Source organism: Eleutherodactylus coqui, chromosome 5, assembly GCF_035609145.1.
Source record: "Eleutherodactylus coqui strain aEleCoq1 chromosome 5, aEleCoq1.hap1, whole genome shotgun sequence".
Taxonomy (NCBI): domain Eukaryota; kingdom Metazoa; phylum Chordata; class Amphibia; order Anura; family Eleutherodactylidae; genus Eleutherodactylus; species Eleutherodactylus coqui.
The window spans coordinates 251,587,461-251,612,816 of NC_089841.1; the positions used below are offsets into that span (position 1 = coordinate 251,587,461).

At 46.4% G+C, this 25,356-nt stretch overlaps 1 protein-coding gene across 2 annotated transcripts in view; it reads left to right on the top strand.

Annotated features, from left to right (window-relative positions):
- SLC49A3 (solute carrier family 49 member 3) overlaps window positions 1–25,356 on the top strand; it is a 58,773-nt gene that overhangs the window by 21,821 nt on the left and 11,596 nt on the right. For both annotated transcript variants that reach the window (XM_066604480.1, XM_066604479.1), the window contains exons 4-8: window positions 15,522–15,741; window positions 15,867–15,943; window positions 18,103–18,240; window positions 20,161–20,277; window positions 23,442–23,594. In XM_066604480.1, coding sequence (XP_066460577.1) covers window positions 15,522–15,741; window positions 15,867–15,943; window positions 18,103–18,240; window positions 20,161–20,277; window positions 23,442–23,594 — 705 coding nt within the window. The remainder of the gene's footprint in view (window positions 1–15,521; window positions 15,742–15,866; window positions 15,944–18,102; window positions 18,241–20,160; window positions 20,278–23,441; window positions 23,595–25,356) is intronic.

Here is a 25,356-nt window from a genome sequence, read left to right on the forward strand (position 1 = left end):
GCATAAAGCCTGTCTGATCGGGGTGTATGATGGAAAGGATCACCTGATTCAGTCTGGTGTCCAGAATTTCAGTTAGGATCTTATAGTCTGCATTTACCAGTGATATCGGTCTATAGGAGCCGCAGTCTGTAGGGTCCTTTCCAGGTTTCAGAATCACTACTATTGAGGCTTTGTAAAATGAGGTTGGGAGTGTTTTGTCTAGTTGCGCTTGGTTTAATACTTCGAGGAGTTGCGGGCCTAGTTGTTTGAGGTATTTGCGATATGTCTCTATTGGGAGACCATCGGGGCCTGGTGATTTGTTAAGGGCCATTTCCTGAATTGTTAGTTGGATCTCTTACAGAGTGAAGGGCGCCTCTAGGAGGTCGACCTGCTCCTTGGAGAGGGTTGGGAAATTTAGGTCGCTTAGATAATTTAGAATGTCTGTCAACGTGTTATGGGAGGAGGAAGTGTATAGGTTAGCGTAAAATTCTTTAAAGCTATTTGTAATAGATGGGGCGTCGGTGACCTCTGTTCCATGTTGATTTTTGATCTTAAGGATCGTGTTCGTGTGGTTTTCTCGTTTTATAAGGTTGGCGAGTAGGTGGCTGGATTGGTTTCCTAGCTCAAAGTAGTGTCGTTTGGAGAAGAATAGTTGGCGTTTGGCCTTGACGTGTATTTGTTGTTTATGGAGTCGGGATAGACTAAGCCAGGCTGCTTGATTGGCTTCGGTGGGGGTTGATATGTATGTTCTCTCAGGTTCTAGGGTCTGATTTTCTATCTCTTTATCGGCTTGTGATGTTGATTTTTTTAATGTGTGTGTGTGTGTGTGATGGCAGATTTGAGGAATCCTCTAATATAGGCCTTGAGGGTGTCCCATTTCAGGGCCGGATGAGTGTTATCTTGGTGGGCATCCAAAAATAGGGAGATGTGGAATGGCATCTGGTCATCCGTTCCGATAAGTTTGAGCCAGAATGGGTGTAGTTTCCAGGTGGGCCTTATTTTGATTTGGGGGAATTTTAGGGTTAATAATATGGGGCTGTGGTCTGAGATGCCTCTCGGGCAGTGTGTTATGTTTGAGAGGTATATCGCCAGTTCTGTGGAGCTGAATATATAGTCGATTCTTGTCAGCGCGTTGTGGCCCGGGGAGTGGCAGGTATATTCCCGTTTTTCGGGGTGGTGGTGTCGCCAGAGGTCGACCCATCCGACACTCTCAATTAGTTGTTTCAGGGGGGAGTTTGAAGTAGGGGTGGGGTTAGAGGGTATGTGAAATTTATCTTTGATCGGATCCATTATCATATTGAAGTCACCTAGGCAGATTACCTCCGCCATAGGGTAGTGGTGTGCAAACGCAATAGCAGTCTGTAGGAGGTGGAGATTGTTGTGTGGTGGGTTGTATATAGATAGGATGATGTATGGTTTGGAGTCTATTTCTCCATATATAAATATGAACCTTCCTTCGGGGTCTCTGCGGGTGACGATTGTGTTTCAGCGTACCGACTTATGGATTAGTACGGAAACGCCCCTAGAGGAGGAGGTGTGAAAGGAGTGGGAGGCCCACTGGATCCATGGTTTTGAGAGGGTGTCTGCCTTTTCTCAAATGAGATGAGTCTCCTGCAGGCTGATGACGTGTGGACTTAGTTGTCTGATATATGTGAATACTATCCTACGTTTGAGTGCTGTGCCGAGCCCTCGGATGTTCCAGCTAAGACATTTTAGAGACATCTTTGTTTGCGTGGGTATAGATTTTAGCCCCCGTGTCTGTGATTTTGGGGTCGGGGGGGGGGGGGTGTAGGGGGAGGGATTGTGTGAGCGCCTGTTTGTGAAGGGTTTTGGTGGAGAGCAGAGTGTAACAGTTCAAACCAATAATCATTGACCTCTTGCTAAACTTATACCGCAGATATCAAAATACAACAAAAATAGAAAAATTGTGGAAAGGGGAGGAAAAGGAGAGAAGACAGGGAGATATTAGGGGAAAGGAAAACCGGAATGGAAAAACAATTTAGCTACACTCTGGTTAGAAGTAGCGGTTGTTGTGTTGTTGGGGGGGAAGTTCTTGATGGCCTTTAGAGATTTAAGATTGACCGCTGGGCTCCAATAATAACTTTTGAGGTGTCTCGGTCATGCTGCACATCGTCTTTGCATCAAGGGATGTTGAGAATCTGGATCGCGACAAGGCTTAGAGTCTTTCTAGCGAGTATGGGGGGGGGGGGGCGGTTGGTTACCCCTTTGAGATTTCGGCGTGCATCTCCAGCCACTCCATGGCTTCCGTAGGGGATTGAAGGAAGACCACCTTTCCCTGGGCCACTATTCGTAGACGTGCAGGGTATGCCATTGAGTAGGGGATCTGTCTTTAAGTTTCCGTTTTGCTTCTGTGAAGGTGGCTCTTTGTTTTTGTAGCTCGTCCGAAAAATCGGGAAATATGGAGACTTTTAGTCTGGCCTGACGTAGTGCTGCATCCCGATCCCTGCAATTTAGAATCCTTACTAGGAAGGGGCGCGGGGGGCTCCCGGCTGTGGTGGTTTTGCGGGGACTCGGTGGGCTCTTTCTACTGTGAAGTGGGTAGAAAAGGTGTCTTCTCCCAGTAGTGTTTTGAGCCAGGTTTCTGCGAATGTTTCTAGATGGGAGCCTTCTGATTTCTCGGGCAGGCCTATTATGCGCAGATTGTTGCGGCGCGAGCGATTTTCCAAATCGTCTGTTTTTGATTGACAGAATTCTATTGCTCTTGTTGCTTTTTTGACCGCTGTAGTTAACGGGCGCAGTGAGTCTTCTGCGTTAGAGACGCGATCCTCCATTTCCCGCATTCTGTCGCGCATGTTGTGTAGGTCCTGTCTTAATAGGGAGACATTGGATTTGATTTCCTCTATTTTGTTGGTGAGAGAGGATTTACAGGTGTTAATCGCGTCTAGGAGTTGACGCATAGTGGGTTCTGAGTTTTGCCCCGCTTCACCTTCGGACTCTTTCGCTTGCATGGGTCGGGTTGCACGCGGGGTGTGGTCAGGGGTTTCAGAGCGAGAAAATTCTTTTAATTTTTCGGCGGCGGAGCCGCCTTTCGCCCGTGTGCTCATGTTAAAATTCGTTTGGTTGGTATGGCGGGATATTTTTGGTATATAGACGGTGTCAATGCTTTATTATAGAGATCCGGAGTTTATATCTTTGTATTGTTGTGGACTGTAACGGTATGCGGGTTACGCGAGGGATAACAGACCACTCCCGCCACTGCGGTTCAAAGTCGGGGGTAGTACGTTGTTTACTACGGGGACTTTTATTTGTAGTCCCGGTGCGGTAAAGTTCGGAGGAGGAGAGCAGTGGGGTGGTCGGTCCCTTGGTTATTTTTTTGGGGGGGGGGGCGGGTGGTCTTATTGTGTCGTATGTCCCCTATTCAGGGTCCGCGACTATGAGGGGTCTGTACAGTCTTGGGTGTTGTCCCCTGGCCCCCTGTAGAGAGACTTAGTTTCAACGTCGCCGGCTCCGCAGGGCCGGTTTCGAGGGGTGATCCTTTCCGAGATGGTGTCCTGTGCAGTGTGGTCCGGCAGCGGCAAGGCAGTCCGGAAATGGAACGGGCCGTCGCAGGAGACTCGTCAGGGGCAACCGGGTCCGCCGCAGCTGGTGGTGGATGTTGGTAGGACGATTTGGTCGGCCCGCTACCACGGGAGTGGGTCAGCGCTCAGGTCCGCGTTCAATGCGCACCTGGGCGCAAGGTGTTCCCGCTGTATAGCGGTAGTAAAGTTCCCGTGCAGTGGGTTTAACAGGGTGTAGTCCCCGGCGGGTCTTACGGCAGTCGCGCCGGTCCGGAGGTGCTCCGCGCTGCTCTCTTAGGAGTCAGTAGCCCGGCGGCGGCGCTCCGGAGCAGGGCAGGAGAGGCGCGCAGCCACGTCTCGGGAGTTCGTCGGCAGGGAGCGGGCGGTGAGCCTCGGATCGCGGAGTCGGGCGCCCGCGAGCGGCGCTGAGGGGGTCGGAGCCGACAGCTGGTCCGTGGCTCCTACGGCAGCAGCTCCGATTCGGGCACGCAGGCAGCGGGGTGTCTCGCACTTCACGTGGGAGACCGGCAGTTTCGGCAGGGGGGGGTCACCCCTTCCCGGCTCACAGCAGGCGCCGGCTCCCGCGGCCCGGAGACAGCGCAATGGGACCTCGGGGTAAGTAAGGTGGCGCAGCCGGTCCCAGACATCAGGGGGGTCCTCCGCTGGGTGGTGGGTAGGAGAGTGCAGCCTACCAGGGTTTTACTGCAGCCGGGCGGCAGGGCAGGATGGGGAGGCAGTCCGTGCGCTAGGCGCGGGAAGATGGCGGATGTTGGCGCCCTTTCTCTCCCGCGGCTCTGTTGCTGGGATCAGGGGGCTGCACTTGCCTTCAGCCGCGGTCCAAACCGTCTCTGGGGATTTAGGAGCCCGCTAGTCTTGATTGGATCACTCTGGTTCCGATTAGGCCAGGATTTGGGCAGGATTCTATTGTTCCCCCTGGGGAGCACCTCTTACATGCGACTGCTCATGCTGGTCGCAGGCCACGCCCCCCCCCCCCCCCCCCCAGCTGAGAGCCTTGTTGGATGTGTCTGTGTGCAGTGGAAAGTACAGTAAAAAAAAACCAACACAGTTGTGTGTGTGCAATACACAACACCCGTTCCACAAAAACATAGCGCAAATGTGCGCATAAATACGCATAGGCTTGTGTGACTCTGGTCTAAGTCTTTTGACAAAGTGAGGAGCTCTTTGTTAGCCTATTAGTGCCCCACCTTCCCCTAACAGACATGATACACTGCAGTACTTCTGTATAGCACTGTACTGTGCGCACAGGGGATCATGAGTCCCATAATGGGATGAAAGTAATAAAAAGCAGATTAACCCTTTCCTATCCAATTTTGCATTCCGGGTTTCCTGAAAGGCTTTCTCTTTTTGCTGTTCTACAACGGTGCAATCTGCTGGCTAAAGCCAGTATGTGTGCGCCAGAAAGGCTCAGACGGCAGAGTGGCAGGCAATAGACGGTAAGAATACCCTGTCGGATGTCTTCTGACATCGGAACTGTACAAGCTTCAATCAGAATGTAGGAAGACGTCAGACAGTGGATTGGAAAGGGTTAATGTCCTGTACATAGAAAAAATCCCAAATCACACTTTTTCCTTACAAAATGTTTAATTATAGGAAAAATGAAGTTACAAAATTGATGTATAATTCCTGTTGTCATAACGGTTATACGCCATGCTATACAACTAATATTAACCCTGCAGGGTGAACTCTTAGAGAAACAAATGAAATATTGCAGAATTGCAGTTTCTATTCATTCCCTCCCAAAAAAGAAAAGTTAATAAGTTGTATGTAGCCCAAAATGGTACCAATGAAAAGTATAAGGGCTCTCTCACACATGCGCTTATTACCACGGCGTTCAAAACCTCACCATAACCGCGGTGGAACGCTCCCATTGTTTTCAATGGAGCCTAACAGGGCGCGGAAATCGTGTTGCCTTCTAGTGCTACCTGCTCTACTCTTCCCTGCTTGGCGCATCTCATCATCACCCATCACAATGATGGGGTGCGCCAAAAATTCGCTGTCGGAGGCAGGAACCTGCATCCGAAGACTAAAGTAAAATCACGGCAAAACGCTGAAATGGGAAATCGTGTCGTTTTGCCGAGCCCGTGTGTAAGAGTGACCTAACCTGCCGTGCCAAAAAAACAAACATTCGTAAAGCTACTTCCACAGGAAAATCAAATGTAATCGCTCAAAGGATGGATCATGAAGATCAGAGCAGTGAGAACCAGATCCCCGTAGGGGTAAGTGGCCTTCAGCCTGGACCTGGGCTGATGTGTACCCCCCAGCGGCTCCTCAGTGCTCTTCATCATTGTCAGGGGGCTCTTAGATATTTGTTTCTCTTTAGTCCACTTGGTTCGGCTCCAGATCTCCTCTTACTGCTGCTACTTATCAGCCATCCATGGGAGTAGGAGGTGCACTTCTGTAGGCACGAGGTAAGACGCTTGGTACGCTCTAGTGAACCGCATCCTTGCACATGTTGTCTTACCACAACCGTTTCTTTACATTGCCGTTTGCCTGGATCTTGGTACCGGTAAGGCCGACTTCACACGGATGTTTTTGTACGTTTTGCTGCGCAATACGCAGAGAATAGAACCCATTGAGGTCGACAGATTTGCTGACATTTCCGTATTTTTGTGCGCACATTTCAGTTACACAGAATGTGTTCTATCTTTTTGTGCATTTGCGCACCAAAGGTCCCCATAGAAGTCAATGGGGGGTGAGCAACTGCATGCAAAATATGGAAGGAGATATGTGAAACACTGGACCATTTGACTGGAATACCATTGGCCTTTTCAGTGGGTGCGTTTGTCTGCCACGCACAAACAGACATGCTCTGCAGAGAGAAAAAGTACAGAAAAAAAAGCTGATACGCGAGCAAAAAAGCCTCATTCATAGTGCTAGTGTGTGCACAATTGCGCTTACGCCTGTGTGTCTATCATTTCAGGTACATATCAGGAAGATATGTCAATACATATTAGTCTTCTATCAGAATTGTCTCACTGTAAGGGCATGCATCGCCCAGTGACTCTAATTGTATTGGGTGGTAAAGTGTTTCCTGCGGCGCCCTCTATGGGAAAGCTCTGTCTGCTGTGCTCTCCCGTAAAGGCCCATTTACACAGAAAGATGATTGCTCAAAATTTGTAGCCACTCAGCAGCTTATTAGCGTGCAAATGAAGTCTTTAGCTGAATGCAGATAACAGCTGGAGGTCTCTTATCTGCATTCAGCTCCATTGTTCTCCAGCGGGATAGTTGCTAAAAGAAAGCTTTCAGCTCTTCCCCCAGAGAACTCTGCATGCGGTCCTGATAAGACTGCGGTGTGATTTTTTTTTTTTTAAGCTGTCGTGAACTCAGCGCTAAACAAATGGTGCGCAATGGGACGCAGCGATTATCACTCAAAAGACGCCTTTTGTATGAATTTTGAGCGATAATCGTTGTCTAAATGGGCCTGAAGTGTGAAGAAAAAAAAAAAAAGGTATGCCACTGCATATTGACACAATGGAGCCTAAATGACATTCTTTTGTTCTGGATTATGGTTTCTCCAGCGGGCTTCAGGGTATTTTGTCGCTTCCGAATTGTATCGTGTGCACACTTCGTGGAGCAAATTAGACACAAGCTATCAGCCTCATATCCAAAATGGCTCTCTGCCCAGAAACAGCCAGACAGGGCCTTTTATTGAGAAGGATAACACCTGCCCTTTATGGGCGTTTAACAGGTTACATCAGTAACATATATGATTCTCATTTGTCGGATCATATAGAATCCCCCCTCCTTCCTGCCCACCTTCTCTCAAGTCCAATGTATAAGCAAGTCTTTGTCTCACAAACGTGCTCAAAACTCAAAGTGAAAGTAGATATCTCTTTGTTGAAGAAGATCCTGTGTGGGGGATGGGGAGGACTGGGAAAACACTCAAGATGAACACATAAGCAATAACATAACACTGTGATTTAACTCTTTCCTTATGCAGGAGAGTTCCACATTAGGCTGAAGTCACAAAACACACATAATACGTCTAGTGCAAATCGATAGACATTTTACACCAACCAATCATCATGTCTATCACAATCCCCCCTTAAAATGTCTATCCTCTAACTCTCTATCTAATTTTCACAGTTCTCTGCGCGTGAGCCTATAACTGGAGCGCGTTGAAGGTTCGTTTTAGAGTCTTCAAGGGGGTGTAGGACTTGTCCACTCCTTCTGGGGATGCATCCAGCAAACTCATGGTGGGAGCGGCTTTTCCAGCATCAGTTTCACAGGTCTCTCTGACACAGGGGATAACACAGCAGACTAGAACAGAAAAGGTAATCATCAGTTCACATACAACAGCGACGCCCGTCTGTGCCAGGATCCTTTACCACCCGCTCATCCATGGCGAGTGCTGGTCCCAAAAGTTAGCTCTTTTTAGTTAGTGCGGTCAGCCTCTTAATGGCAACTGCGTCTTTACCTGCGGGTCACGTGTCGTCTGGGATGTAGGTACAACAAGTCTCCCCTATCATCTTACAGACACTCCCCTTTTTAGCTAAAGTTATATCTAAGGTCACTCTATTTTTAAAAAAGTCATAGTCGAAGTAGGTCCTATTGGTCGACTAGTCCCTATAAGGCGTCTCTAGTATAATTTATAAACCACTGCTAACTATAATAAACATAATTAATCCAATCAACGTTTATTTACCATAATGACCAGGAAAATGGACTCGAATCTAGTTTTAACTTGGTCTCTAATTTTTAAAACTTGTCAGGTACCTCCCTTGGCTATCCTATGACGTCAATGTACACGTGTAGATCAAAACTACCACCAGGGGTCTCTCTTCTCGCTCTAGCATAATGTTACAATACTAGTAGCGTGCACAGGTACGCACGGCGTGGGACTCCCTAATCTTCACCCACACCAATGTCCCTCCTGGAGATAGTCCTAATGGTGAACACGTCCAGGTCGCCTCACCCTGACCCTACACTACCTAGTGACAAGACTGGAAGGAACCGCCGTACCTATGCGGAAAACAAGGATAGACCAACATGACAGGATAACCACAAAACACAGACTGAGTTGGATCGAGATAAAGTAACTATTGGGGGTAACCTCATTATCCTCAACGTTATCTGACAGGATGTGGAGGGGCATAAGGGCTTTACTAAGGCACACTCCCCTGTCCAATTACCCTCCAGGCGGGTCCTCTACCTCATGTCACTACGAAGCCAGTAAACGTCTCCTAAGGACTGAACCTGATTCTGTGTCCATTCCCCTCCTATCGTACCGTAGGAGGAGCAATACCCGTTGGTGAGTTCCCCAAAAATCTCCCTCCACCCTGCCTATTTGCCCGGCAGGTGTAGTTTCCAGGGTAGTCAGTAATACTCTCTCCGGTGCAAAACACTTAAGTAGTTATAGAGTATTCCTTCTTCCATTTCTCACGGACAGTGTAATTAGCGGAAATGTTCGTGAAGAGACTAATAAACCACTCTTCAGCATCTACAGGGAGATTTAGGGGGACCATCCCCGAGTGTGGTCGGGCACTACCGCACACGCAACAGTTAGACTTGTTGCTCCTGTTAGCATTGTACCTCATCAACTCCAACCAGAGATTCTGGTCAGAGTAGCCAGTCGCTACTGTCAAGGTGTCCACAAAAGGTAGGGTCGGCTATGATCATCATGTTCGTCAAGGTCTTTATCTTACGGCGGAGGGGGTTAATTATGGGCACGGGACTAAGTGAAGGCTTCCATTCGGCTGCATCTACCATACCCCTTATTTTAAACTTCCCTAAGGGATCTGTCCTCCCGTACCGGTATGTCCCCAGACTATAAGTCCCTCCGTCCCCCGGGCTTGGATCTCCCATGGTTAATGTAAAAACCGCATTAAAACCAAGCAACATACTAAGTTCAGTCTTCCAATACCTGCTGTCCTTATTATTCTCAAGGAGGGTTATACGACTAATTAGGGATTTCCCGCTCCTATCTTTCTTATTTAAGGCACTTCGCGGTTTATAGGACTAGTCTGTTCCTGCGTTACATCCCACTAATCCCCAATAACGGCAGTCTTCTCCCCAGACGTTATCAGTGGCGCGAACATATTGTATTCCCCGGGTATATAAGTCATATAACCAGCTGGACTGAGCTAAATCTGGCCTGCGGTGGGATCTTGCGCCTAGACACAGGACCACAGTACAATAGTCGAAGGAATATGCGGCTACTTGAGCATTGAACGAGTTATACCAGAAGGTAACCATACCCTCATATTCTTCCGACTAAGGATTCCAGTTGCCACCCTCCTCTCTCACTAGCCCTAAGCAGAGTAATGTCCTTGGCACAACTAAGACTGGTCTCCCGGATCTGAAGCTTTCTTACAATATGAAGCATGGATCCATGTAAGTCTTTCGGCTAGTTTCACAGCTGTGGCAGTAGTCAGAAGCACCTGGTAGGGGCCATCAAATCGGGGCTCAAGAGGGTGCTTCCTGAGGAACTTCTTGACGCACACCCAATCCCCAGGCTGCAAGATATGTGTCCCAGTGTCTGCCTCTGAGTCTGGAAGAGAACACCTGTGCATAGGCTTTGGTTAGTTCTTTAACAACGGAAATCACATACTCAGTCAACACATCAGATTGTAATTGTAACTACTGAGGATAGTAACGACCTAGCCTTGGGGCTAGCCCAAACAATCTCATAGGGAGATAATGTATAATCCCCCCCTGGGTTCATATCTAACACTGTATAAGGCTATTGGATGACAGTCTTTCCAAAGTGGCGTCATTTTTAAGTATCTTACTTTTTAGCGTGCCACCAAGTCTCTCCACCTTTCCATTACTCTAAAGATGGTAGAGTATGTAAAAGGCCTGGGATACACCCAGAGCAGACATGACATGTTACATTCACCTGCGAGGTTTATACCTCTGTCTGACTCTGAATCACTTCTGGTACCCCATATTCACAGTTTACCTCGTTCATGAGCTTCTTTGCGGTTACCTACTTGTTTGCCTTGGTAACAGGGTCGGCCTCCAACCTGCAAAGACATCAACAACAACAAGCACGTATTCATACTTCCCAACAAGTGGGAGCTGAACGTAGTCAATTTGCAATCCCTGAAATGGGTAGAGTGGTCCAGGCAAGTGTGATGTGGCAAATTTACTTCTGCCCTGTCTTATCTATGGCATAGATCATGCTAAACCGGACAAATGATGCAGCAGCTACAGAGAACCCAGAAGTCACCCATCGTCTTTCAAGCGTCGTCGTCATTGCTGCTTTACTAGGTGGATCTTTCCGTCCATCAGCTGGGCCATCATGGGATACAGGAACTGTGGTGGGCAAGTGCTGTTGACTGTTCACCACACGCTGTCCTGTTTCTACTGCTCCCATATTAGTCCATTTATTCTTTCCTTCCTTGCTGGCTGGTAACTGTAAAAGTCTTTAGCATATCAAAGTCCAAATTTTTGTCAATGTCCAAAGTTTTTTACCACTGACTCATGCTGTCAGTATCTTTTCTTCTTTCTTCCACGGCTTGAGGGCCGCTGCCTTTGCTATGCTGTCAGCGAGGGTGTCGTCTCTCGCCTCTCCAGTGTAGGAATCAGTGCGAACTCTCAACTTTGTCAGGTAGAAGTAGGGCCTCCATGCGACTCTGTACCGCTGCACCATTCTCAATTGGTTGTCCTGCTAAGGTAAAAAACTGTCTGGCCTTCCATATTGGGCCGTAATCATGAGCTATGCCAAATGCATACCAGGAGTCAGTGTAAAGGGTTGCCGTCTTACCTCTCGCCACTCTACACGCCTTAGTGATGGCCTTTAATTCCGCTGCTTGTACTGTGACATGCGGAGGCAGAGCTTCTGCTTCTAGGACATCTTGTTGTGTGACCACTGCATATCCGATGTGGAGTCATCAATCCTCACCCTGATACCATCTGCAAAAAGCTCAACATATGCATTATCAACAGAGGTTCTGATAACTGTTTGCATATCTGCAGTTTCTTACTGTATTAGTACTAAATAATCGTGCTGATGTTTTATTTCACATGGCTCAGAATCTTGTTATCTTATTCCATTTATTTATTTTTTTTTTCAAACCCAATAGCTGATCTACAACACCTAGATCATCTATGACCCAGATCACCTATGCCTCCCCCCTTTTGAACCGGAATACTCAATGGAAAAAGAGTCATTGCGTTCAAACTAGTAAACCAAGAGGCACAAAAACAAGCACTTTGTAGGTCAAGATGACATTGTATGCAGCGAAGTCTGAGCAAAAATATCCTTTAGATTTTTTTTTTTTTTTTTTTTTTCAGGTTGCAGTTAGCATTTTTTAACACAAGGGGGCACCACACAATTCAAATTTTACGTCACCCAGTGTAATAGTATTTCAGGGTATGGCCAGCGTTTAGCTTTTACTCTCCTGTCGGAATATAATTATAGCTTCAGTGTAGACTGACACTAGAATATACAAAAGACTTAAAGAAAAACTAAAGAATACGGATGAATTAACATCCTACTCTGGGCAATTCAGTCCCTCTTTCTTCACATAAAAAGTAAAATTACTTCACCAAATTGCGTGAAAAAGTCTGCTGGGTGACTATAGGGAAATTATTCCATCTGTAGGAGCCTTCCATAACATCATCGGTCTGAGTATCCATTGGAGAAGCGGGCAGTGGAAAACAGAGCCCCTGGGAACATGAGAGAGCATCCCCTGTCATGTATTCCTGGTCTCTGCCCCCCATGCATCAACTCCAATCTTCCATACACTATAAACCAGCTTAGTCATCTACTATGTCCCAAGCTGCATCTTCACAAAGGTTTGTTTCCCTGAACTTATCACACATCCAAAGTGGCCACATCTTGGAGCGTAACAAAGTCTGGTCAAACAAAACCTTACTTCAGACAATCATGATGTTAGCACTGGATACAGTGGCATTGGGGAATATAGGCCTCCCAAATGCAGCAAAATGGCCGCCAGAGGCAGAAAGGGGCGGGGCTACAGATCTCCCAGGTGAGGCAAAATGGCTGCCGGAAGAAGGGGCGGGGCCAGGGGCAGCAGCACTTCCAGGTGAGGCAAAATGGCCACTGGAGGAATGGGTGGGCCCAGGAGTAGCAGCACTTCCAGGTGAGGCAAGATGGCCGCTGGAGGAGGAAGGGGCGGGGCCAGGTCCTGTCCCGGATGGGGAGGGACCGGAAGTAACATCACACACCCTGAAAGTGAGCACATGGGGGGAAGTGCTGCAGAGTCACACTATGTGGAGCTGTAAACATTGCAAGCGCGGCCGCCATTACAGGGAGGGGCTGTAGTCAACACAAAGACATTACATTGTTCATAAGCAATACACATACCCCCCTACATGCTTTCCCCTCTTCAATCTCTTAACCACGTTATACCTCCTCCTAGCAATCTAAAAACACCTTTCTTTCTGCTAGGCTTCCTGCTCATCTTCTGTAAACTTTCTACAGTCTATCTTATCTGTCCATGACCTGACATTTCTTACTGCAACTTTTCCTGGTCCTTTCCCATTGTTCAGTAAATTCTGTTCCCTTCAAATCCTTCCAATATAACCTCTCTTTCCCACTCAGATTACAATGCACATTAATTCTACAAGACAAAAGGAACGGAAGGGTTAATTGGAAAAAGCTTTCAGTTCACTCTTATCAGCAGCCCTCCCCCCAATAATAAACACTGCACATTCTTTCTATAATACCAAACAGACGGGATTACTGGAGAATACCCACAACGGCTCAGGGTATATATATATCTCATCCACCTTTATATCAACCCAAGGTCTACTAGCAATCCCGAAGAGCACTTCCTGTACACGTCCTAGACAGGACATTTAGCTATACACAGAGACTGACGATTATTTTCAATGACCAAGAATTTTCTGGAAGCTTCAGCCGTCACACCACGGCTATATTCACACGTATATACCTTTTCACATATGAGAACATAACACGCTCAATCATAAGGTAAATATACGTATCATAAATCTTCCTAACCTCACACTAGTTTTACCTAGGAGTAAGTGTCACTGGCGTGTTCCCTCAGACCTAAACAGCTCAGTCCGCCCTTCCGACACATTAACCCTCGCAGAATTTATCTCTTGGTCTTGTATACACAGTGTTTAACCGTCTCAGACACAACAGCATACAAAATACCCCTAGACAGGTAACATGGTGATTTTTCGAGTGGACAGACCTGTCTTTCAGTGAAGGTCCAGTCTGGATCAGATACAGGCAGTTTAGCAGTCAGAACCCAGATCACATCGGTAGATTTACATAAAGCAATCTTACCGTGTTCTGTAGATTTTCGGGCCCCTGAGTTCTGCGTGCCATCTGCCGATCTCTGTACGTTCCAGGCTGTGACCTCACAGATCCACTCGCCCACCCAGGGATGCCACTGTTCTGGATTATGGTTTCTCCAGCAGGCTTCAGGGTATTTTGTCGCTTCCGAATTGTATCGTGTGCACACTTCGTGGAGCAAATTAGACACAAGCTATCAGCCTCATATCCAAAATGGCTCTCTGCCCAGAAACAGCCAGACAGGGCCTTTTATTGAGAAGGATAACACCTGCCCTTTATGGGCGTTTAACAGGTTACATCAGTAACATATATGATTCTCATTTGTCGGATCATATAGAATCCCCCCTCCTTCCTGCCCACCTTCTCTCAAGTCCAATGTATAAGCAAGTCTTTGTCTCACAAACGTGCTCAAAACTGAAAGTGAAAGTAGATATCTCTTTGTTGAAGAAGATCCTGTGTGGGGGATGGGGAGGACTGGGAAAACACTCAAGATGAACACATAAGCAATAACATAACACTGTGATTTAACTCTTTCCTTATGCAGCAGAGTTCCACATTAGGCTGAAGTCACAAAACACACATAATACGTCTAGTGCAAATCGATAGACATTTTACACCAACCAATCATCATGTCTATCACACTTTTAGCTTCTAGCAGCTGAATGGAGGCCGGTGGATACATTTAAATTTTTTTTTTTTTTTTGTATACTTTATATGCTGAATGTCCAGTCCTCAGTTTACTGCTTTGTATCCAGCATGGTACCCGCTTACTGTGCTGCTGATGGAGAGCCAGACCCGCTATATACAGACTTCCAGACTCTGACTATGAACCACTATGTTCTTCACTGAGAGCATAAACCTTGTAACCTAAACCCTTCCGGCCACTTCACTATTAATTGTCAGTTGGAAAGGACAAAAAAAACTAAAAATAGGTTTATACATTTCATCATCTCCAACGGCCTAATCGTCACTGGATTTCTGCAGGAAGTCATCAGTGATAGAATAACTGATATATATTGATCCTAAATTCAAACTACTAATGACGACCAGTTTGTGCGTGAGTTTGTGAGTGACTTGCATGCCCCGCCCCTGATCACATGACTGTGATGTCATCAAAGGTCCTATTGCCCCCGTGAGGAAGTTTCATGCTGCGCCCCTGATGACATGATGGTGACAGCATTACAGGTCCTGTACGCACATGGCTGCTGTCTGGCTAGGTGTTTGTTAATATTTCATAGCAACTGAAGCCGCAGGGGGTTTGTAGTCCGTCTGTAATCTGCATAAGGATGCAAGACCTGTGATGACATCATCGTCATATAAGGGGTTGAGCATGTAACTCCCTCACTGACGATGAAGGACCTTTTTGATGACCTCACCGCCGTGATCAGGGGCAGAGCATGTAAGTCATTCACTCCGGATTAGCGTAACCATCATGTGATCAGGGGCGGAGCATGACGGTGGCATCATCACAGGTCCATCGTCTCCAGGGCTGTGCTGCTTCTGATCCCTGTTGTATGAGATGAACAATGCATGTGTTGTGCATGTAGCAGAGCTGTGCATTTGTTGTGCATGTAGCAGAGCTGTGCATGTGCCGTGCATGTAGCAGAGCTGTGAGACGCATTGTGCCACCAGAAACCCTGGTGCTACAATTTGCTAATATTTATTAGTCCAGTGTACAAGGGTAACATGACAACACTTACTAGCTGATTAAGCATTTCTAATGTATCGTGTAATACTGAACTGATAACTGCATATGTCCTTCCTTGCAGATCGTTCTCAGCTCCTGGCTGAACATGGCCGGCAGTATCGTGCGTTCTCTCAGTGCCGTGCAGATCCTGAACAGCGGGAGGAGTACCCTGGTCTACCTGTTTGTGGGGCAGAGTATCTGCGCGCTGGCTCAGCCGCTCGTGCTTTTTGTTCCTGCTAAGCTTGCTGCCGTCTGGTTCCCGGAGCATCAGCGCGCCACCGCTAATATGATTGCATCCATGTGTGAGTAGCGTCATTCCCGTCAGTGTTATTTACATATATACTTTGTCATCCTCCGTTTTTTCTTCTCCTCTTTTATTTCACACGAAGCTTTATTGGTCTTTACAATTTTGTTTTACTTTATTTAGCGAACCCATTTGGCATATTACTAGCAAACATAATGTCTCCGGTAATCGCCTCGCGAGCCGAGTACATCCCAATATTAGTAAGTAAAACGTATACATTTTGCGCCTTCTGAATCGCTCTGTAAGGATAGATTCACACCTCGCTTCTGCTGAAATGTCCTGGTTATCCTTCTTTTTTTTTTTTTTGACTCCTCTCTAACACCCTTCATCCCAGTTATGTGCTAACTTCTCCAAGATGGTTCACAAGCTGTCGCAATCCTTGGGCATTAACTTTTTACCACCTTTTCAGCTGGCATCGTACCAGTCTTCAGTTCTTAACAAAGGCAATCCTCTAAAACATGCGACATGATTTTCAGTAGCCGGCCTCAATACTCCTAAATTAATGGATAAGATCTATTTTAAAGAACCCACAGTGGCTCCAGACAATTGTATGCCCACTTTTTACGTAATCTGGACCTTGGCATCTCTTTATCGGCTAATAAAGCGTCTATACCCCTCAAATACGAACTGGTGGCTATCTGATGACTCTTTAGATATTATAACAGCTATAATTAGGCTATTTCTCTTGTTATAGAAACTTGGTCACCATCGTTTAGCCGCCCCTCTCTGAGGGCAGCATGACGTAGAGACAGGCACACTGATTACAGTGATATGTCTGTTGTGGGGATCTGTGCAGGAGTTTTGGAGAAACTTGCATTTTATCAGTAGCAGCAGATGCATAGAGGACTACTTTAAAGTAGTCCTAGATATTCATGAGCTGCAGACTATCTGACACCCACTCCGCCCTCCAGCCAATGAATGACAGTTCTCTGCTTATTACTGAGTATAGAGCACTGACAATCATTGGCTGTAGGGACGGATGGGTGTGGCCAGGCTGCAGCTCATGCAGGACTAGTTCTGTCTCTGGCTGCTACTAATTAGTTTCAAGTTTCTCTAAAATCACTGCGCAGAAATATCGCTGCCATGAGTGTGACAGGCCCTACCTTATGGTGTAAAATGATGGTGACAGAGTCCCTTTAAATGTAATCTCTCCTACTTTATATTATGCATTTAGAGTCCCTTAAGGTTGAAAGACTATCCATACTTTCAGGTGACTTTTCAGAATAAGTGGTCATATGTGTAAGTTAAAAATAACACTAGTTTTGGCCATTATGTGACGTGTATCCTGCATTTTCACCAATTTTCCCCTCTGCAGGCTCTATCTGCAATTCCCAGTCTTCCCTGAGCTGGTGAGTGAGGACTGCTGCTATGTCTACTATACACAGGATCTCAGTAGCTGTGAGACAGTAAATCACTTACTAGTAGCTACAACAGCATCTGTGTGAGTCGCTCTGCTTCTGCTGCCCTCTTGCAGCCCCCCCCCCCCTCTCTTTACTTCTACTGGTAGCATGAGTCAGCATCCACCCCCACTTCTTGTTATCTGTTTTAGTGTCTGTTACTAGAGATGAACTTTCACATCACAACTGCCAGGGGACAGTAAATTAGGAGGGGAGAGCCCCCCACCCTGTCACCGGGGATTTGTCAGCACAATGTTATCTAGGGTAAATAAAGAAATTTGCACTTTTGGTTGTTCTAAAATTGGCCAATGGCCCCATCCCTTCCACCCTCACCCAATCCGAACAATGCATGCATTTCTGCAGGACGACTATTGTTTAAATTGGCACACAGGAGCTTGAACGGTAATCATCCCGTGTAAATGGGCCGTAACACATAAGCGCAAGTTCATTCAAGTTGCTTAATCCTTTCCAATCCAATTTGTATCCTGGTTTTCCTAGGGGGCTTACTCTTTTTCTGCCGTTATACAACGGCGCTATCTGCTGGCTAGAGCCAGTACTGCATGAGGTGTCATATTGGATAGGCTCCGACAGCAGAGAGGCTGGCAGTATACAGTGAGAACCCCGACGGACGTCTTCTAACATCGGAGCAGTACAGCCTTAAATCATAATGTCTTCAGACGTCAAACAGTGGATTGGGAAGGGTTAAGGCTTTTAGAAGCATTTGCTGAGACCTTCATCTCCTGTATGTTGGCTTCCGTGTTAACGCACATTATGTAGTGTCGCACTTTGCCTCTGAGCGCAGGCTGCAGTACTTGGTGCTTTTACATAACCGATAAACCTGTAGATTTGTTAGTGAAGCCGATTGGAAAAAAAATGTAACGGAAGTTTCATCTGGACGGTCGAATGTGAACACAAGGAATCTCCAACTACAAGTAACCTCTGTGTATGTTTGTGATTTGTAGCATGGTGTCTATGGCGTTCCTGCTGTGCTGGTCTGTATATTAGCCACTGCAGGGGTTAATGAGAGAGCCCCTCTGACACCGCCTTCACTCAGCGCCGTTAATTCTACCTCTGAGCCCTTCTTTGCCGGCTTAAAACAGGTAAGCTCTGTCGATGCGTGCCGCTCTATCTGCTAAGGTGATGCCTTAGGGAAAAGGAGCTGTGAGGGTTTGGGTCGTGAATACAGCTCAGCGAGAGGAACCGGCCCAACGGTCCATGCGAGAACCACCTCTGGCCGTCCGGTTTCTCTGCAGAGTCATGGTGGGCAGGAAGAGCAGACCAGGTACAAGGAGCTATCAGAGGTGCTTGGCATCTGAATGTTCTGCTTCACTGAATGGGTTTACTCAAGATATTCAAAGTTGTAGAACATCTGGATTCGATCTTTCAGGTACTTAAACCCATAGAGAGCCCATCTAAGCACTAGTGTTGCAGAGTCTGAGCATCAGATATGCTGAGACTTATATATACAACTTAAACCTTCTTAAGCCTTTTGTGAAGGGTCCTTCTGGCTGAAGTGCATTTTTTCATGCCTTATAATGACTTGCAGAGAACCGTAAAGGTGACATTGGTGCACATTATATGAACTTGTTCGATTTAAGGCCTCGCGTCCACGGGCGGGGCGGCTTCTGTGGACGGAAGCCCCACTGCGGGATCCCACCCTGCCCACGGCATGCAGACATTATTTTACCAGTCTGGATGCGTGCGGGTCGTCCATCGTCTTCTCTGTGCATGTGGGCGGACCCCTTTCCTGCACATGTGCAGTGGAGATTTTTTTTTAATCTCCTGCTTTTCTGCAGGACCCGCAGCACACTCGGAGTGACTGTTTCGGGTGTGCCGCAGATTGGACGGCTTCTATTGACATCAATGTAAGCAGTCCCTGCGGGATCCGCGGCAAAGCTGCAGGTGCCAATGATTGTCTATGGGCAGCTCGAACTCTGGATCATCCATGTGGGTGCCCCACGCAGATCCCGGAGTTCAAACCCGCCCGTGGACATGAGCCTTAAAGGGGGTGTCTGAGAAACAGAAAAAAAAGTAAATAATGCATAACCACAGTGTATACACCGGTGTAACGAGACACCTGAATAACTTTGGTTATTTCCAACGGCTCATTTTGTCTAGAGGACAATCATTGGGGAATGAAAATCGTTACCAAACACAAAGCCCATCCTGCTGGGGTGACTAGCATCAGGGATGAGAGCTGAACAGCCATCTGTGCTCTCATCTGCCTGCCGGTAATGGTTTCCGGCACTAGTAACCCCTCCGACTGTGGGCAAAAGATACTAGCATCTGTTATCACTGCTGTGAGAACAGCTGTGCCTGTGAGCTGGAGGAACGGAGCTTACCTCCCATGTGAGGAGGGAGGAACCCTGTGAAGGCAGAGAGCGCTGTGGGTGCAGGCTGCTATGAGGAATGTGTCTGCTAACTTGGTGTGAGGCGCAGCAGCAGCCCTGGTGTTCACAGGCTGGGCATTTAAAAGCTCCGTTCCTCTGGCTCCCGGTTATCTCAGCAGTGACAGCCATACTAACGGCAGAGGAGCAAGAGAGCTTATATAGGTGCTCGGCTCTCTGCCCTGATGCAATCCATCATAGAGGATGGGCTCTGTGTTTAGCAGCCATTTTCGTTCCCCAATGGTTGTACCCCAGCCAAAATGAGCAGCAGTAGCTAGAATACTAAAGAGTGATTGATATATATATATATTTTTTTTAACTCTCTTTTTTGTCTATTTCTTGGACAACCCATGTAAGTTCACAGCAGAAAACGTGCAGAACTTCCACTTTGGAATGCGCTCCAACATTCCACCACAAAGTACAGTACAATGTACATGAGGAATCTGCGGGGGGGGGGGGGGGGGGGGGGCTATGGTCGCTGCGGATCTGAAGACCGCAACGTGTTCATCCGGCGTGGACATTGCTGTAATGAGTGAAATCGGTGCCCAAACCTGCAGCCAAGTCCTGCGTGCCGGCACCTAGAGGTGTTCTAGGAGTAGGTGCTGCTAACAATTGTCTCCTCATCGCTTGCAGCTCATGAAGAATAAGGCTTACATCATATTAATGATCTGCTTCGGCTGCGGCCTCGGGATCTTCACCGCCTTCTCCACGTTTCTGGAACAGATATTATGCTTCAATGGCTACTCGGATGTAAGTATAGCAGTCGGTATTTATATTGGTACATGGGACCTCTTAATGGGTCAGACAGAAATACTAAGAAGACTTCAGAAGACCTCACCCCTTACAATGTCGCTGATTTATTAAATATTTGTCACTTTGGAGGTTTCTGGTTCTGGAGAGAGTGTAAGGGGTTAATGTGTAATCCCCGTCATCAATACAGAATGTCACTGTTATTTTACTAAGATACTCTTCTTATTAACCCCTTAAGGATGCAGTCTGTCTTTATTTATTTTTTTCCATTTACCATTTCTCCTCCCCACAACATAGCTGTCTGTATTTTTAATGGCACTATTTTAACCCATTAAAGACCAGGCACTGTAAATTTACAGCACCTGGTCCTGGGCTTAGAGCACTGCCAATAGTAAAATGACGGCGGCGCTTTAAGCCTCCTGCCCTCTGCAATCAATCAGAGGCAGGAACAGGTTATCAGCTGTTAGTAACTATATATCAAAACTTCTGAAACCAATAGGAGGAACCCGTCCCATACTTTAATTTAGTGTAAATATACTAATTTAAAAAAAATAACTAGAAATGTTAATTTTTTTTTTTTTTTGTAGCTTTTTACCCCCAATAAAACTAAAAAAAGGAAAAAAGTCAGTGAAAAAGATATTTAAAAAATCTCCCTATGTGTCACTGGGAAAAAATGCAGTAAAAATAATTTTGGTAGCTAAAGGAAAAAAAATACTGCAGTAAAATCCCTAAAAAGTGTCTGGTCCTTAGGCCTCATGTCCACGGGGAAAATCAGGCCCGCTACGGATTCTCCATGTAGAATCCACAGCGGGTCCCTCCTGCCCCGCGGACATGAGCGCTGAAAATAAGAATAAATCAGAATAAACTTACCGCCCGCCCGCTCCGGATCCTTCCTTCGCTGCGGCGTCATCTTCTGTGCGGCGCGGCCGGATCTTCTTTCTTCGGCCCGGCGGATGCGCAGGATGACGTCGGTGACGTGCCCCGCGCATGCGCCGGCCCGAAGAAAAAAGATCCGGCCGCGACGGAGAGAAGATGGTGCCGCGGCAAAGAGAAGAACCGGAGCGGGTGAGTAAATTCCGATTTTTGTCTCCCGCGGATCCGGACGGCTTCCATAGGCTTCAATAGAAGCCCGCGGGAGACCCGCACGAAAATGGAGCATGGTCCAGATTTTTTCATGCTCCATTTTTTTTAAAATCACTTTTATTGACCATCCGCGGGTATTTATCTACCCGCGGGTGGTCAATGCATCCCTATGGGATGCGGATCCGCGGGCAGGAGAAGAGTTAAAATCCACTGCGGATTTTAATTCTTCCTTTGCCCGTGGACATGAGGCCTAAAGGTACAAAACAGCCTGGGCCTTAAGGGGTTAATGTGCTGAAAGACTTTCTAAATGCAGTGAATGAAATAATTAAAAAAAAAAATGTAAGTCTGCCATCTTTGTGGGGTCTTGTTTCTACTTGTATACACTTCAGCAAAAATGACCTGATAACTTTATTCCATGGTTCAGTATGATCACTACGATACTAAATTTTATGTTCTTTTTTTAAAAGTAGTACAGCAAAAAAAAAAAAAATTGGCAAAAAAAAATACAATTTTCTGCCACCATAACTTTTTGTTATCATTCTGTTAGGGGCTCATTTTTTGTGGGACGTCCTGTAGCTTCTATTGATATCATGGTGGAGTACATGTGACTCTGTGATCACTTTTTATTTCATTTGTTCTTGGAGATGGGGTGATCAAAAAAGCCCAATTTTGCCGTGTTTTTTTAACATGGTGAATCATGCACTTCTTTGATAGATCAGTCTCTTATGGAATCAGCAATAACAAATGTCTTTGGGGGTTTATTTGGGTCATTTTGTCTAATAGATATGGCAAAAAGGTGCGTGTGTTTTTTTTTTTTTTTTTTGTTTTTTGTTTTTTGTTTGTTTGTTTTTTATATTAAAGGCCGTAAGATCAGTGATTTTCCATGTCGAGCTGTAAGGCCTCATGTCCACTTGAAAAATACAATCCGTGCAGAATCTGCCGTGGATTTGCTTTAAATGGTATTTTTTTTTTGCATGCAGATATCTGCACACATTGCTATCAATGTGATGGCAATGTTGCCGATCCGCGCGGAATCCTCGGCAGAATGGAGCATGCCGCGTTTTTTTCTCCCGCGTGTGAAAAGCGCAATTCTTTTAAAATGCCATCCGCGGGTGCAAAAATCAATTTAATGGACCACGGATGGCCAATGATTCCCTATGGGCAAAATCCGCGGCAGAATTCCGCTGCGGAATCCGCAATTCCATCTAGCTAGTGGACATGAGGCCTTAGGCCTCATGTCCACGGGGAAAATCAGGCCCGGTACGGATTCTCCATGGAGAACCTGTAGTGGGTCCCTCCTGCCCCGCGGACATGAGGCATAAAAATAAGAATTAACTCACCTCTCACCCGCTCCAGATCTTCTCTCCGTTGTGGCCGGATCTTCTTTCTTCGGCTCGGCGGATGCGCAGGGCACGTCTGTTACGTGCCCCGTGCATGCGCCAGCCCGAAGAAAAAAGATCCGGCTGCGACTGAGAGAAGATGAAGCCGCGGCGAAGGGAAGATCTGGAGCAGGTGAGTAAATACCGATTTTGGTATTTACTGAGCGATGAGCAGACTCTCGCAGTTTGCTCCATCGGTTTAAACAACAACAAAGATAAATTTGTTACATTTTTTTAAACAGATCTTTCAGTAGCAGCAACCGGGAAGGACGGAACGATCGCTTTTTAAATCAAACGAGCTGATGATTATTTTCATACCTCATAAAATGAACGATGAACGATAAGCGAACTATCGTTAAGTTGTTGCCCGTGGTTACGCTGAATGGCTGTCATTCAAATATGAACGATCCAGCAAATTTTTTTCTTTTTTTTACGATCATCGTTCCTTTGGACGATCAATTTATTCTGCTGCCCTCTGAGTTCACAGCTCTAACTGCAATCTAGCCTGAGACAGAGCCTTTAGTAGTAAGGACGTATCTCGCCCACCCTGGCTAGGGTGATGTGATGTATCCTTGGCAGGGGGAGTGTTGGCTCAGTTACGTACTGAAGATGGTTCTTACGTTCATTTCTCTCTGTAATTTTTTCTTTTTCACCATAAATAAATGACTGAGAGGTTAATGTTGTTTTTTTTTATTGTTTTAGTTTATTTCAGGTTTATGCGGAGCCCTTTTCATTGTGTTTGGGTCTGTTGGTGCCTTACTATGTGGGCTGTATGTTGACCGGACAAAGAAGTTTACAGAAGTTGTGAAGATCTGTTTTGCCCTGACGGCCTTATCGGTGATTGCCTTTGCTGTGGTGAGTAAGCAATAATGTGCTTAGAGAAAACTCTACAACTCCGAAACAACTCCGAAAACGGGGTGTACCAGCGAGGTCTCTGGCGGGGTTCCTGTGCCCGCAGCAGTATAAAGATTTACCACCTTGTGGGATTGAAGTGGTAAACTTTTTGTGCTTGGTTTTGTCATGTGACCTCCACTCATAAGGATATATTTCAAATCAAAGGTCCCTGAGCGGCCATCCTGCATGTTGTACACGGGACGACTATCGTTCAAATCTCTGCGCTCCCACGGGAATTTGAACTATAATCGTTTTGTGTAATTATATAAGAAGCAGCTCCCCAGATCCCTCCCACTTTACTCACCTTCAAGCCCTATAACTTAGCCAGCCTTTATCTGATGTGTACGCCAGATTTAGTTTGCAATCAATGGTCTGTCCATGTAATACGTAGTTGTCCCCCGTGCTCCAGAGTGAGAGGGGTTCTCATTGTAGATATGAAACCAAGTAATCTTGTTGATATCATACCTTTTTGATGGCTAACAAAAATGCATGATGTAAAATTTAAAAGCAGAAAAACTCACTTAATGCGCTCCATCCAGCTGTGTCAACAGAATGAAAAAAGTCTTACTTGGTGTGGGGTGCCTTGGACTCCTGGCACCCCAATATCCAAAGAAGCAGGGAAACTCCAACGGTGCAGGGGTATATTTCATAAAACGATTTATTATATACATACAAGGGTAAGTGGATAAGTATCGCAACGCGTTTCGGCTTTTTGTAAGCCTTTTTCAAGCATAAGGGACACATGTCCAATGGTTCCTATTTATAGCTAACATACTCTAAGGGGAAGGGGAAGGGGAGGAGTTTCAGTCTAAGCAATCTGTCATCCCTAAACAATGTATAATTTCTAATTAGTAATATCCCACTCTCATTATTAATGATATATTCATATAGTTGTTTATACATTATATAAAGGAACTATATATATTTTGAACAGTTCCCTTGCAAAGACACTAAGTTATCACCACATGATCGGAACTCATGACGGAGGGGGGAGGGGGGGGGGGGGGGAGGGGGGAAGGAAGGGAAAGAAGGGAGAAACTAAAGAGAGGGGGGGAAAGGGGGAGGTTATATAGTATTGTACCGTATTGGGAAACAGACCCCCAAGTCAATCCGGCTAGCAATCAGCGTCCTGGACGCCCAAAGAGGGCGGATCTCCGCTGGTTTCCTCCATGGGATCTTTCGTCATGGATCCCGGGAGGTCACGTGATGGTACGCTGGACGTGGTGACGTTGAGTGTCGGGATCCTCCGGCCTGCGTTCAGCATCCTTGGACGCGCAGAAGAGGCGGGTCTCCGCTACTTTCCTCCATGGGATCTTTCGTCATGGATCCCGGGAGGTCACATGATGGTACGCTGAACGTGATGACGTTCAGTACCAGGATCTTCCCGTGGCTTAGTCACATGGGATTCCATTGTGCATAGTGACATCAGACGTTTTTAGACGCTGGGTCACATGATCGCACTAACGGAGTGCCGTAGATAGAATTAGTCATATGATTACATATGGAAGCCTTTTTGGACCAAGTATATACAAGGGAAATGTATCATCAGGGAAACTAAATAAACATTACATATTATTATATATAAATAAAGGAAAAAAATGAAAATATTATGGACGGAAGGGGAGGATAAAACTAAATATATATACACACACACACTCATAAAAACATAACTATATGATTGAAAAAGAGGGGGGGGGGGAAATGAAAAATAAGATGGATTAGA